The sequence below is a fragment of the Haliaeetus albicilla genome, chromosome 9, assembly GCF_947461875.1.
Source record: "Haliaeetus albicilla chromosome 9, bHalAlb1.1, whole genome shotgun sequence".
NCBI classification, from domain to species: domain Eukaryota; kingdom Metazoa; phylum Chordata; class Aves; order Accipitriformes; family Accipitridae; genus Haliaeetus; species Haliaeetus albicilla.
This window is the reverse complement of record NC_091491.1, coordinates 26,970,984-26,987,027: the sequence shown is the minus strand read 5'-3', so window position 1 is coordinate 26,987,027 and position 16,044 is coordinate 26,970,984. Positions and strand designations below refer to the sequence as shown.

At 37.1% G+C, this 16,044-nt stretch overlaps 1 protein-coding gene across 3 annotated transcripts in view; it reads left to right on the top strand.

The window, feature by feature from the left end:
* Positions 1-16,044, top strand: part of SLC9A9 (solute carrier family 9 member A9) — a 237,887-nt gene that overhangs the window by 179,516 nt on the left and 42,327 nt on the right. The window contains exon 15 of one of the 3 annotated variants that reach the window (XM_069792260.1): positions 4,222-5,940. The exons of the other annotated variants lie outside the window; for them this stretch is intronic. Within the exon in view, the coding sequence (XP_069648361.1) occupies positions 4,222-4,261 (40 nt within the window). The 3' untranslated portion in view covers positions 4,262-5,940. Of the gene's footprint in view, positions 1-4,221; positions 5,941-16,044 lie in introns of those variants that run through there. 3 annotated transcript variants of the gene reach the window in all.

Sequence of the window (16,044 nt, the reverse complement as noted above, 5' to 3'; positions counted from 1 at the left end):
TTGGGAAACCTGGAGGTTGGAAGACTGAAGCAGCCCAATGGCTGCTGCCTGCCCATATATTCCAAAAGCAGTAGCTACCCAACAGAAAGTAAAAACAAGACAACACTGGTTTACCCAGACCTTTTACAAACACAGAAAGATGCACCCATTGTGAAAATGTAGCTCCCAGGAATTCTCTGGAGCTCATACTTCCTGTTCCCTGGATTCCTGAGCCTTTGTGCTTCTATTCACATTCCTACTGAGGCGTGTATAGTAGAGATCTTGAATATGGGGGTCTGATGCTTTATTCTAGAAAGTCTGGTTTCCATGTCTTTTGCATTTCAAGAAAATATTTTAAGTGATTTTTTTTTAAATATTCTTAAAAAGAACATCCTCCCAAAGCCAAGGTAGAACATACACTCTTTAACACTCATGCTGTCACTAATGCCTGTGCAAAGATGGTAAAAGCTACCGTTCTAATTTATTGTCATTTTAAACTGACTTTGCAAAGGCTTTGCGTAGCTATCAATGAGATCCCACAATAACAATCATGCCCTAAGCCTTTAACAGAGATATACGATGAATATAAGAGAAGCCCATCTGCTAATTTCCATGCATGCTGGCTCAGGAGCTGAACGGGCAAAGCTCTACCAGTAGTCTCCATTATTCAATAGCACATATATTGGTCCATTACCCTGCAGTGCTGAGTAGAGATTAACATTAAGGCTACATGTATGTTTTTCTGATACCAGCTGCAGCAAACTAGGATGCAATATTTCAGCTGATAAAATGTAACTCTTTGGGAATACAGCTTCCTTAGAGAGTTCAAGTGAAGTTATCCTTCAAAGAGACTTTTGATGGAAAAAACGTCTTTTTGGTTAAAAATGAATGTATTGCCCTAATTCATCTACCAGAGCAGTTTTAAGGGCCAAAAAGCACTTAACATCAAAATGTTTCCCTAGGATAATTCTTCAAGAAAACTTAGAAATAGTAGGTAAATGCTGTATGAAGGGGAAAAATAATGTTTAAATGTTAATGCTAAGTACCAGCATACCTGGCTTTAACTACCATCCAGTCCCACTTCTTTTTCAGAAGGAATAGCCTATGGTTGTGATATATCTTAGAAACTGTAAGTCAGAAGGAACAGATGGGGGACGGGGGGGAGGGGAATTTGCTCTGAAAAAGAAGAGGAAATAAAAAGAGAGAGAAAGCAAAAAAATGTGGAAGGCAAGAACAGGACAGAGGCACGAGTTAAAAAAAGACATGAAAGAGACAACAAGGGTAGAGCTAGAAAACAAGGGACAGAAGCTGGTATGAAAGAGCCAGACAACAGTACATGCAAAATGAAAGGACTGTAGAAGGCACCAGAAGCACCACTTCTCAGACATTATCTGTATGGTGGAGATCTTGAATATGGGTGCCTGATGCTTTATTCTAGAAAGTCTGGTTTCCATTTCTTTTGCATTTCAAGAAAACATTTTAAGTGAGTTTTAAAACTATTCTCAAAAAGAACAAAGTTATTCATAAGTCAATCTCTCTTCCAGTCAAGTCATGATTTTTCTTTAGAATTCATATTTTCAGATATTATAGCCCTATATCCTAAAATATGTTTTTATTTACAAATAATACTTCTACATTTGACTAATCCTGAAAATGTATGCCCCTATACCTGGACAGAATGGTGGTTCAGCCCACTAATGCTGTGACTCGCAGCTCCAAGCATTTCTTTGGTATGACTATTTCTGAAAGACATTGTTTTCAGGGAAATTATCCACCCAAACTTTCTTTTGCTTTTCCCTGCCTAACGTTACAAAGCTTTGCTGCTAAATTTAGAAGAAATTGTCACGTAGCACAGTATTTGTGCCCAATACAAGATTGCGTAGAGGATTATGATAAAGTTTTCAAAGAAAGGATACAGCAAAATAATAATCTATCTGGTTATATACTTCGAAAGCAGACAAGACTTTGACATTTCTAGTTTGACATTTGCTCTTAGGCATTAACACAAATCTACCCGCTCTTCTGGCAATAACATCTCTTATGCCTACTTATTTCACAAGGGAGAAGCAAGAGTGAGGAAGCATCACTGAGAAAATCAAAAAGTTGTGCTGTTCCTTGCTGTCCTTATGAATGATTTCTACTTAGTTTAGTGGTCTTAGGCAATGGTAACGTGCCATGCTAGGGTAGAACTATACAAAAAAAAAAAAAAAACCAAACCCTGAAATTCTGTTTGAGAATCAAATTTTATTTTATTCTGAAAGAAACAGTAGGACCTTGATAGATTCAATAAGGGTTGTTCTCTTTAAGCAATTATCTTTGAATCAGGTCTTGACACCTAAGAAAAACATACCATTCTCTAATTTCTAGGCTAAGAAATGTTAATATTGGAATAATAAAATTATTGATCAGATCATACAAGTACTTAGACGTATCCTCTTGGATTTGCATGTCAATAATTTAAAAAAGGAAAATGCAAAATAAAATACTTAGTATCTGACAGTGGATAAATTCCAGTGAATTTATTTCAATTTCTTTGTTTTTACAGCTTACAATGCATTACTGTTTGAAGCTGTAATATCCTACTTAAGGCTAGTGGAAAAGTGAGGGAATAAAGAAAAGTATTTCAAGAATTTATCAGGGGAAAAAAACCAAGATCTATAATCCAGCACTAATATACATGGCTTTAAAATTGTAATAATATATGGCTTTATATTGTTGTTTGTGTTTTTTCAAGGCAGATGTAGCCAAGTTTAGCTAACAAATTAGTAAGTAGGTGGAAATTTCATCCTGCAAGGGCAAGAACCTGTGCATATAAGGGCAGAGCTCAAATGGCGAGCAAAGTTGTCCCTTTCCACCACATCCCACAACAAAATTATAGCTTTGCTCCCAGCTGGTAGCCATTTGCTTTTAACTCTTCTCAGTTCCCAAAGGCTTCACTTGCTTAATCCAGCAAATATCTCTGGATTTTGCCTGCCTAGTCCCAAGACATTGTGTTCCTGACTAGAGCTAGAATTCCTCCTCTACATAGGTCTGTATTCCAAGTTACAATCTACCACTAAAAATGAAGGTAAAATTAATACAATCAAAGTATCTTGCAAACAATCTTCACCTGTTTAACACATTCCTGGTTTAACATGATCTTACACAAGGCTTTTTGTCCACTAAGGCTTCTTTCTCTCTCTTCACATAATTCTCACTTCCTCATGCGGGGGCATTTTTGCTCTCACTGGCTGTTCTGTAGCATTAGTCAGGAAGATGACTACACTGTGATCCTGGCTTCTCATACTGTATACTGAGAGGAGAAGGAAGGATTTATGATTGCTGCACTAAAACACAAAAGTGCAAAAATAACTGAAACCAAAGATGAAAAAAAGAGAGCATAATGTATGGGCTAAAATGTTTCCATAAATCCATAAATACTCACCATCTTCAAAAGGAGAAGCTTACGTTATGTTGCAGGATATGTACTTTAATGGTACACACTGAAAATAGCATTGAGAAAAAAAATAGTTACTGCGTAACAGGAAAACGTATGCAATGTTACAATAGAAGAAAGCAAGAAGGGAAGGAAGAGGGACAAAGACTTCAAATGCACGGTAAGTTTCCTTGAATACTTAATAAGTGTTAAATTGCAAGACACAGCCCTTGGGCCCACCTGCAGCCAAGTCTAATTTTCTGGCAATGAAGTAAGGATAAGATTGCACGTGATGTGGTCCTCCAAGACTAAACAACATGACCAGAGCACCAATGCTGCCTATTTCTGGCACACGTGAGGGTGAGAGGGAGCAAGAGAGATATGATGATTGTTGTTAGCTGGCTAGTATGGGTATTATAAGTATTGCAATGACAGGTCTGCTGCATCCTTGATACTGCTCCAAGCTACCAAATAGCAATGTAGCTAACTTGCACAGAGCTTTTCTTTTCGAGCAGCTCACATGCACACTGCCACAAATAGAGTTGTAGAAGGAGAGTTTTTTACTTCTTTACAGATTTCTTATCAATCTAATGAACTAACATTCAGTTACACTGAATAAAAGCAGGAGTCTTGGACAGAGTGAGCCACTTCTCCATAAAGCAACTTATAAAAGTGTTTCTACTTGAACTGCAGTTATCCATCATTCAGATGCATTCCTTTCAGTTTAAAAAAAAAGGTTGTGTCCTTTGCACTTACCTGAAATCAATCAGCCAAAAGGAATTGCATTATTTGTAGACTTCAAAAGTTTATCCTCCTTCACTTATCAGGGCACCTATCATTTTATTTCTCCTGTGCTTTGTACACTGATAAAACAGACATAATGGCTGCCTATGAAGTAAGATAAGTACTATTCTGTGCCTGTGAGAAAATAGAAAAGCTACTAAAAGCAAAAGCACATTCCAGGATGAACTGATGATCAAAGAAAGATTCAGCATTTTGTGGTCTTCAGCTGATTTTTCCTTATGGGATGACTTGCCACTCTCGTATCAGAGACAGACATCTTTGGAAGAAAAAAACAAGAGGCTGTGAGCATGCACGTGCACACTGTTTTCTTCTACCTGCTAGAGAATTAAAAGTTTCTTAATTACTAATATTCTGATTGGTATTCTTTATCAGTTCAGTGACAACAGCAAAATAGCACAGTGTCCTAGTTTTGGACCAGAACTTAGAGCACAAAAATCAGTTTTGCAGCTGTTACAAGCAGATCGTAATAAAAACTGAAAGCAGAAATCTTAGTAAATGAATTATAGTGGATATCATAACACAAACAAGACACAAGAGCAGCTGACTATATCATAAAACGTTCTCAAACACTGCAAACTTGAACAGTACAGGGTCCACAGAAGGCATTTTATAATTAGCAACAATTGCCTGAACTTGATTCAAAAGTCATTCCAACAACACATTTTCAAGGACACGATCTAGAAAAACTCATTGTTCTTTTTACAGCACAGATAATCAGTATATCTGATTTGGTGCTATTTCCTGACCCTTTCCAAGGACGCAAGAGTGTTGAAACTCTGCAAATTAACCTAATAAATAAACATAGCTAACAATTAACCAGAATAATAAGTGACCTCAGTTCGTCCTCCATTCACAGAAAGAATCCTGGATAAATAATTCTTAAACAATTCCACGCTGAATATGCAAGTAAAATCATTCTCATTTGTAAAGTTTCTCTCATGTCAATTCTTTTAAAATCTCATTCACGTCCGGGTATTTTTACAAGAAAAGATAACTAAACATGATTTAAATCACAAGTATGAATACAAAGTTAAATACAAGCGTTAAATGAAAAATCCCTAGTTCTTTTCCAATATTTCACATATGATCCTTTTCACCCTTCCTTTACAGAGAGACATATGTAACGATTATTTATGATAATGTCTTGATATTTTTATTGCAAACTATAAGTCTTTGAACCCACCGTTTCCCACCATGATCCTGAAGGAAGAAGGGAAATGCAGGAATTTTGGTTCCACAAAATATAATCAAAAAGAGATGAAGTCTGAAATCTTTACTATTTAGATTTTTCATCCAGACGCTAATATTCAGTACATTGCAGAAAGGTCTATTTACATGTTTAAAACAAAACAAAAAAAAGGCAAAATAAAAAAGTTAGGAAGGAAAGGAACTGACAAAGAAAGACACTAGAAAATCAGATTCTTTTTCATAATCTAATTTTATCTCTTCCAGCTATGTAAAATAATACAGAAACTAAGTCATTCTGGAAGAGGACTTTTTTTTTGCCAAAGGTTTTACTTCAGTGGTAGCAAAGCCATTATATCAAATTTCTTGATTTCTTTTAAAGCCTCCATAGTAGTATGCAGTGCTTTTGCCTTTAAAGGAAGATATAAAGAGACACATGGGGGAAACTATGGGATTTAAAAAAAAAAAAAAAGCAGTGTTCAAAATAATGGTTAAACAGTGCAGGCATGGGACAAGTAGAGAAGGAGAGCATGTCATTATTGTTGCAATCTGAGAAAAGGGGAAGTGCTTTAAGAAAAGAGATTCACAGTAAAGTCCGAAAAAAAAACCAAAACAAACAAACCACAGTGTTTTGTAAGCTGTTATTGAATCCTTGTTGTCATCCACTGGAGACATGCTGGGCCAGGTTCTATTTTCTGTTCTTTGCACCAAATGGTCATTGATTTTCGTAAGAGTTTTGCATGGCATCTAAGGCAGAACCTGGCCTACAGCTTATTCTAGACAACTCAGCAAAGAATCTCACCAGCTTTTCTATTTAACATCCTAGCTCATTTTATGTAGCATACCTTTTGTTTGTGCTGTTCAAGGGGTTCTCTCAATTTCTGTTAACAAGAACTACAACTGAATATAAAGACTGTTTCACAGACCTCAGTGGCCCCAATATAAGTACGTGGGTCTTCATGCAGCTATGTCACTTTCTTTCATGTAAAAATATATTAAAATGCATTAAAATCTGCAATAGCTAGAAACTACAATCCTCATCCCACAAAGAGTTCTAAAATTGAAAAATAAAATTGTTCATAGAAGAAATATAACATTTTAATCTTTCCAGTACAAAACAATTCCAAAGCTCATTTTAAAACTCAAAACTTTTTGGGGTTTTTTTTTTTTTAATAGTATTTCTGAAATGTTTCCGAGGCTTATCAACTGCATAGGAGTCTGGCAGCCCACCAAGTAGGTCAGAAAGTTGACAAAAATTAGAGAAGTGGAACTGGAGCCTCTGGAGCCCTAAGAAAACTGGCTTTTGCAGGTCTTTCAGCAGAGGCTGTTAATGTGCCTTCCACATGGTTTGCCAGAGTCAGGGGAGTAAAGGGAAAGGGGGCAGGAAACAGGTAAAGCTTCTGTCTACAGCACTGCTGAAAGTGACTTCTTTTATTTCAGCAAGCCTGCACTTTAGACACAAAAATAACACATCTGAAAATTTTTGACTGGGTACGACTAATTTCCTTCAGTATATTTTAGTGTCTGGCATTCATTAAAGCAGCCCCTTTCTCTGCAAAGCACCACTACGTGCTTCATCACTGCCTGTGGGTGAGTGGTCAGTCCCGCTGACCTGAGGAAGCTCTGCAATACACCCAAGAGCTGAAATATCCATGCCATTCCTCCCAGATTTACCAAGGGCCATTTCTGAAGCTATTCAGCAGACCAGTGGAATCCTAGAAGTACCACCAAGAGCACATAGCACTCCATACAACGAAGGCCTCAGTCAGGCAATCCAGCTTACAGAACTGTTTTCATTTTTAGTTTTAATGATTTCAGCTGTATGAAGCCACCATATACAGCTATAGCATGTTAAAACTAGATACCGTCAAGATTTACAATTTAGCACAAGAGAAATTCATCACGTGTGCTACCAAGACAGAACTAAGTACAGAGGATTCCTCTTATAAGCCTGTTTTATACAGAGGTGCTATATTAATAGCTGTTGACCAAGAGCCAAATGTTCCAGCATGAACAAAATACACAACTAGAAAAATTGCTACATTTCAAGAAACACCTTCCAGTTCTGCAGCTTACTTCTACCTGCGTAACTGTCTGTTACAGTACCTGTCAAATCAAAACACAGAACTTGAAGTTGATGTAAAGCCTAGTGAAGTAAATGGACTCAGTTTATTGATCTCAACAAATTATAGCTCAAGCCATCTTAGCATCTAATTCTGCTGATAAGTATTAATCATTATTCTGTGTGGCAATTTTTTATTTTGCTTTATTTTTTTTTCCCCTTCTTATTTTATTGTTACAGCATACTGTAATCTTAATGTACAAAGAAGCAGAAGTCTACTCTTGTATTAGTCCACTCAAGCAAGAAATTATAGTTTGTTGGCTGACAATACTTAACAGCACCCAGGAGACTCAAGTATGATATGAGTACCGGAAGCCTGTAACACAGATTTAATCAAGCATAACTTATAACCTTCTTTCAAGTCTCTTATTATTTCATTTACAGCCCTGTATGTGCAAAAAGTTACTTTGCATTACATCTAAAATGTTTTTAAATGTTCTTCTGCATGTACATCTTCCACTGTTGCCTTTCCAGTCACTTAGCACATATCAGAATGCTTGGACGTGCATGCAGCATATGCTGCATATGTAATACCACCTATAAATGGCACTTCTTTTACAGCAGCAATTGTCACAGCAAGATACTGCTAATTATAACATCACCTAAGCAAGAAACTAGTAATGCTTCCTAGTAAGGGTCTGTTATTAATGTTAAATTACAGTGGTATTCCTGTAAAAGCTGTGAGACTAAAGGAATTCAGTGTGATTAAGGTTATTATCAGGAATGCCAAAGGGCACATTAAAGTTTTTTCCATTAGAAAGTATTCTTGAACTGAACTCTTATACAGAAAGCTAATATCTGGATACAAAACCCTTAAAGTCACTGACGTGTTCCTGTGCCTTCAGTGAGTGTGGATGAGGCCCTCAATACAGGTCTTATTTGGAAGCTTAGTCTGTAGATTGGCATTCTTCCCATTTTAAATGGTTGCTCTGGAAGAAGCACTGTTGGTATCCTTAGTTTGTGTTGGCTATGATAGTTTTGAGTTGAGTTAAACTGCTTTAGCACACCCTAACACAGAACCACCAATAAGGCTGAGGCAAACGTGCAAACACATGAGGGGAAAAAAAAATGGTTTACTCTAATTTTAAGAACTCCCTGGCAATCAGTGATTCAAAATAATGCAATTCTTGGCAGCAGAGAAACTCAAGAACCATTTTCTATTTTCTGATATTGAAATAGGTGCCTGATTCACTAGAGCATGTGCATCATCACACATTCAAATATATTGTGAATCATCCAATCTTAGTACCAGTTCTTAATTCAGCACTTCTTCTCAAGGGGATGCTAAAGGAAGGTGGAGAGGATAAATCAGAAGAATGAAAGTACTGATTCAGGGCTGACTACAAGTTTGCATGAAGTATTGCAGCAGGTCATCACATCTTATGAGCTCAGTTTAACTGTTGTTAGAGGATGCAAAAGTACTGAACAGGGGAAACAAAGGCTGCCTTTCATCTTACGCTATACTACAAGATTCAGGTACAATGGAAGTCAGATTATAGTGCCCGTAGGAACATAGTCTCTTAATTTAGATGCCTAAAAAATCAGCAAAGCACCTCTGAAAATCAAGGCTGTAGCCTTTTATTTTTCATAAATATAGACCTAGAACTCAGGAAGCTCTTGATTTCTGTAGGTTCAAGTCATCCTAGCAGTTTTTTTCTGTAAGGCTAGCACCATTCCTTCCAGCTGAACATGTTTGTGGGCTTCTCAGTGAAGGCTCTTTGACAGAACTTCTGACCTTCTCTGCACGGTGTGATCTACTTAGTTACTCACAGTAAAAACACCATTCAAATATAGATAATCTTCTCGACAGGCCCAGAAGGTGAAGAAATTTTGGTGACTATTTTTAGAACTTTATCGGTATGCATCTAGTTGTCATAAACAGAGTCCAGTTTGATGTACAGATAAAGAAAATAAGCTGCAGTTCCAATCACAGCACCAGTTCTACTATTCTGATACCAGCATCATTACCATAAAACCTGTTAGTCTCCATTCTTAGTGACAGAGGGGCATAGGAAAACATTATGACCTAGAGGGTTTAGTCTCTGACAGCATAGGACAGCACAATTATTTTATGAACTTTGTTACTTGTACTTTCAGAAAAAGGAGCCATTCCTTAAGGTGAACAGTAGAGGAATAGGTGGCAGCACAGAAGATTTGTAGATGCTTCCTTTGTGGCTTAGTCTCACTTGGTCATATAGGTACGCAGTGGAAAAGGAATGATGATAGATTGTAAGATAACAACTTTGACAAAGTATATGTAGTTTACCTAAAAGATCATGAAAATACCACCAAAATTTTGTGAGTTCGATGTCCTAGAGTTGCTATTTCAAAAAGCAAGAAATACTGTCATGGAAGGTTAGGAAATGTGTACTTAATTACATGAAGGAATGGAATAAGTACTTTGGTCTGATTATTTTGGTAATTTTTTTTTAACTCATGCAATTATACCTGATGAAAACAGTTTTAATTGCTAAAGATTTATTTTTAAATTATTGCAAAAGGAGATATGATTTATGTAGACAATTTTTACATGTTTTGGTTTTTTTGGGGGGGTGGGGGGTTTTTTGGTCTTCCATGTAATTATGTACTGAGAACATAGTTGTGCTATGAATGGTAAAATCTCACCCAAATTCTATGAAGTTCTTAGCCAGTGCTGATGGACTGTGAGCATTTTGCTGTCTCCTCATTAGCAATTTATAGGGGGTGTTTTATTCAATCTGCTAAAAGCAGTCTGGTGATTTTCTGAACTGATCCTTCACCACATTATGGTACTTTAAATATTTAGTTTTGGCTGCAAAAGTAGGAGAAAACAGTTAAAAAAATGAAGCAATTCTCAATACTTTTTGAAATATGAGATTTCTTAAAATAACTCCCTGACATTGACTATAATCTTGAAATTTTAAACAGTAAATTGTTATTTATTATACTTTTATTAGCCAAACTCCTGCTCTGTACTACCTATTCTAAAGAATAGAAAGCCCCAGCTTTAAATAGTTCAAGAAGAGGTTCCTTTCTTGTTTCATTTTGTGTTTGATACACCACTAAGGGCCTGTGGTCTAAAGTCAGAGATGACTTGAACTGCAATTGTTAGACCAGTATAAAATCATTAACCTAAGCATAGTCCATTAGTCTTAAGTTTACACCAGTACAAGAGAAGCTGTCGATGCATACAACCTTCAAGCCTTTCATTAGACATGTCTTTGGCTACCTTAAGAGTGTCAGTTACACTAGGGAAAACAAAGCATCCCTATTCACGTCCACTGTTTCCCCAAACTAGTGGGAAAGAAATTCCCTCCATTCTACATTGATTTAAGTTAGATTCCTTGAGAAGAAAGCAGAGGGAAAGTGGATTTTTCCTCAGCTATTGCACTATCCTGCATAGCCTTGGTCATGAAACTGCTTAGACTTTCTCATTCTCCGGTGATCAGGTGGGAAGGGGAAGCACAGCCTTAGAGTACAGAAACCTCGTTTACACTTTAACTGTTAACAGAACATCTAAAAACAGTTTGAGGAATTTTGAACAGTAAAGACAAGCCCTAATATTTTCAGTGTGATTAAGATAAGTAGTGATAGACCCTTCTTTAATGGGGAAGCACAGAAATGGTTTTTACTCATAAAAAGCCCAGTATGATTTATTCAGAAGTTGAGTCCTCATTAAAGATACAGAATACTGCATGTCACAAATGGTTAAGGCTTTGAAATTCTTTGTGGATTATTCACTGAAATTTGCATTGCTACACAGCACAAACTATTTTTGGATTCTGCATAAATAGAATATCTAATATAGAATTACATTATAATGAAATATGCAATAATGCAAGTACCCATAAAGTGCTTTTCATGTACTCCAGCCATCCAAAAGTTTTGAATGCATAAAATATGATTACACTTGCTGCACAAATAACTGCATATCAGGTTCATTCACATTTAATTAAAACACAGAGGTAAAAAATACATATATGGTCTGCTAAGACATAGCTAAACTGCTATTGATACTTTGTATCATGGCCAGTATCAGTGGGAACCGGAGTGAATAAAGATGCAGTTGGTCTTTAGGGCTTGGTCCTAGCTGAACTAGAGACTTATACTTTATGCTATGCAGAAAAGTGCTATTTGTTTGGTCCATGAAAACACAGATAAAGCAACTTTGGATCTGATTGTTCCACAGGTTGCTACACAGATTTAAAGCAGCAATATAAAGATAGTTTTTATGCTTAATTATCTGTGATACTCAATTCAGTAATACCTTAAATCTTAAAAATAAGGAAAAAATAAAAATAATATGAAAAAATATGTATACATATGTAATCCATGTTGAATATAATAATATTTTTCAACTGTAATTTCCCCCACTTTCATTCTCACACAATGGTGCGGCCTCAGCAGCAGGATTCAATAGAGAAAGCATGGCGTCAACAGAGGCTAGTCTGTACCTTGCCTGCTAGGATATTCTTTTAAGAAATAGAAACAGCTGATTCAAACCCTCTTGGGCTAAGAGGAACCAAAAATCCTGATCTTTCATTTCCCAGATCAGTGCTTTAACACCTAGGCTATTATGTAAAAAATGGCCAGTAACTCACCTGGCAGATGAGATTTTTTTGGTTGAGTTCACTGCTGTCTCAATGAGTTAGGGATGGTACAAGGACACCTAACTTATCATGTCATTCTAGGAAATAAGGCAGAAATTAAATATATCCACAACCCTCTCTAAATTACAGTGATACTAAGATGTCTGCCTCTTCAGTGCCTCTCTTGCCAGCCCAGGTTGCTTCTTAGCATGCATAGGGATATGATTAGGAACCTAAGGAGATTTGTGGCTAATAATGCAGGTGACTTGTGGTTTATTCTTAACAGTATAAAATACCAGCTCTGCTCATTTTATTGGACTATGCATCATCATCACTAATATTTCCAAGAACATAAAGGATAGCTGAAAATTACATTTTTATTTTAGCGTTTTATATAGTAATAAATACATCTACATCTCTATATGGTTTTGCTTTAGGCTCTGTTACTACAGCTTCAACAAGACAGCCATATATTTATGGTGGTGTTTTTACTTTTGCACATAGAAGAGCTAGATCCTGGGTTTTTTAAGCATAAATACATGGATGCTTACATTATGGGTACAACTACAAAATGAGCATTATGTCTTGGACTGCTTTCTCAGTCTTCCTCTGTCTACGTATTCATCCTTTGTACAGTACAGAACAATAATCTGTTACCTATTCTAATAATGACACACTTACAATTATTTCCCAACATTAGATATGTCTGATCAAAATAAACACCTCCTGGACGAAACCTTACCACACTCAGTCCAGGCACATAGCAGTTCTTCTGAGAGTGCACAACACCCCTTCATCACACAGTGGGATTTACAGTAATATCCCTACTGAATTGGTCAGATCAAACCTTACACAAAGCACAAAGTAAGTATGGGGTGTGATTTCATGCACAGAGTGGCAGGTTCAATCAATGCAAATGAACAAAAATGGCTACACATTCACTAGCAAGCAGACATATGCTTGCTTTGCCTCCATGTGCAAGGTAATTGCAATCTGAAAGCTACACTGCGCCTGAGAGCAGTGCCAAGCCGGAGCTTCTATCTCCTGAGTGCACATGACAGGAAAAGATCAAGTAGGTATGCTGTGAAATACAGCTAGGAAACTGTGGCAAATAGCCATGGATCAGATCATGTTGGAAGCTCAGACCAAATGCATCACAAATGCTTTCTCAGGAGCTCCTCATAAGGTACATCTGAAACGTGCTCCCATAACTCTTCCCTGAAAAGTATGCAGTTCCCTAGGGTGGGGAGGGGAGTTCCTACAGCAGAAGCCTCAGGAAGACCTTGCCCCCAAAACCTCCCCCTCCACAGCTGGGGAGATGCACTATGAGCTTGTCACTACAGATAGATATTTTCTACTCAAACTTTCAGAGGTAAATAAAAAGAAAATTCAAATTCCGTAGAGCAGTTCATCAGCTGCAAAGCAAATAGCTATGACTCAGTTTATCACAAACAATAACAGAACAGGAATTAATGTTAACAAGCTAATGCTTCATCTGATTGTGAGGGTTTTTTTAATCTTGTTTCTAATTAATTTTGACAGATTGAATTAAAATGCTTATTTGCTTTGCATTTGATGTGCATGGGGCCCTTCCTGACTCCCTCTTATGATATCATATGCTGTCAGTACTAGCCTTTGTGAACTTTTTTTTTCTTTTGGACACTGGAGAAGAGGTCTAAGTCCTTATTTCTATTTGTTAAATATTTTTGATCTGTTAAGAGGCTTCTGTTTTTCAGCAAAGTTTTCCTGCTTTTTATTTTGTTTTGCTTTTAATTCTTCAGAGGTTTTTCAGAAGTAGAAGTTTCACTTTAACTTGAATTTTAATGCATAAGCTCCCATTTTGGCTGCAGAGCCCCCTCACTATATTCCTTTTTAAAAGCCTTCCTATGTTAGTTCCAGCTGAAATACCAGAGGAATAGGCCTCTTATCCTTCTCTGTACTTTCTGTCAAAACACTTGCAAGAAACCTTTTTGAGACATTTCAGCTGGAATTAACAAGAGAAGACTGATTTCCTAAGGTATGCGTTCCTTCTTCTGACAAGAGTCAAGGAGACAGGCTGCTTCAGGAGAGAAATGACTTCTCTTGCCTTCTTTTTTTCCTTGTGATGTATGAACAATTCTCATTATCATTAATTTGGATTCTAGTTGCTTACAGAGGTGGGTGTAAGCTCCTCAGCTATGAATATTTTTTAGAGCTACTGTGTGCAAGACTGAACTATCAAACAATGCTCAAGATTAGTTCTAAAGAGCTACGATCTATCACACACAGTCAGGAGATTATTGGATTCTTATATTTCTGTACCCTATGTCTTAATACCTGCAGTTTTGATGACTGCTGCTAGAATGCACACATTTGAGGGAAATGGAAGCAAAAGAGGAAAGAGAAAAAGCTTCTAGCAACAAATTTCACAGTAAATGAGAGAGAGCTTGGAAGGTCGGGGCATATAATGATTCTGCACAGAACTTCAGCTAGTCCCCTTAGACTGTGCATTAATTACATTTGTAAAAGTTGTGTTATCTGAGCATAGAGGTGACTTCTTTGTTCTGTGTTTATGCTGTCTATTTTATTTTTTTATTCTAAAACTACAGTTACACAAATTGTTGTGAAAATGGCATACAGGAAAAGTATATAGATTAATTACATGCAAAAATAGCACACACATTCACTGCCACCTTGTATTTGTGTCAATAAAACAACAACCCAATGAAAAAGTGAATCCAAAATAAGCCCCTTGGAATGAATGGAATTGATATGACTCCTGACATAACTTAACTCTTGCTCCAAGTGCTAAATCCAGCACAGATGGAGTTAGTTATTCTGCATTAGCATGGCTGTAACTGAGGGCAGAATTTTCCTTGATGACTCCTTCCTGTTGTTTCACTGGGTTGTGAAGACTGATGTAATGGTAGTACCATGCAAGTATAGCTAGTCTTGAAGGGTGCTTGGTCCAGCATACATTTCAGTGTTTATCAATAACTATCACTAACTGGGATTAATAGCCAAGGTTACAGGTACCCTGCGTGCTGACAAGTGAAAGGGTAGACACCTGAGCGGTCTGGTATGCAAGATCTTGCTCCTCCTTTACATGCAGGTGCTGAAAAAAACTACTCCTGATCCCTTTTGCCCCAGAACACAACAGAAATCATAGAAACTAAGCTTAAATGAGCTCTTCTGGCACTGAAATGACTAAGAATGGCATTTGCAGTCCATTCCTACTGAAGGCTGAGATGCTTTTCAACTGTCTGCTGCAAAAGCCAGAGTAAACCCAGGCTTAACACGAGGAACCTGAAAGCATCAGGGTACCCAGCGTACACTACCATCCTTCCCTACAGAGTTACGCAGAGTAGGGGCACAACCTTCACATGTGTCTTTTCACAGCAGAAGGACCATCTCCAAGATCTGTAACCCAGGTAGAGAGCTACATGATGTAAAATGGTCTCACAAGCATATGCTATTTATAAGTTGTAGGGACAAGCAGAACAGAGAACAGGCAATACAAGGGGATCAGGCAGATATTAAGGAGAGTGACATTTCATCAGTGTACATGTAAAACATATGTAGTCAATGAGAACACAAGTAAAAACTTCACTCAGCCTCAGTATTCCCTTAAGATTCCTACATTATTAAGTAATATATCACAACAACATCTAAGGCAAATTATTACTGATATATTGGGGGGGGAAAGCAGCCTACATTTAAAGCTGTGTTTGTTCATTTATATTTGTTCTGTTTACAGATATGATGGCATTTTAAAATAATACATGACCCAACTCTCTCTTTCTGAAATGCCAGACCATGCTAATCTACAGCAATTGGGAAGCTGAGGACACTTATGGCTTCAAACTTAACCTGCAATTTACAAGCCAAGACCAACCAATGCAACAAAACAAAGACAAGGTGATACATTGTGTGAAATGAGAACAGCCACTTTTCAGCAGAAAGTTTATTCTAGAGCCTTCCTATTGCAATTT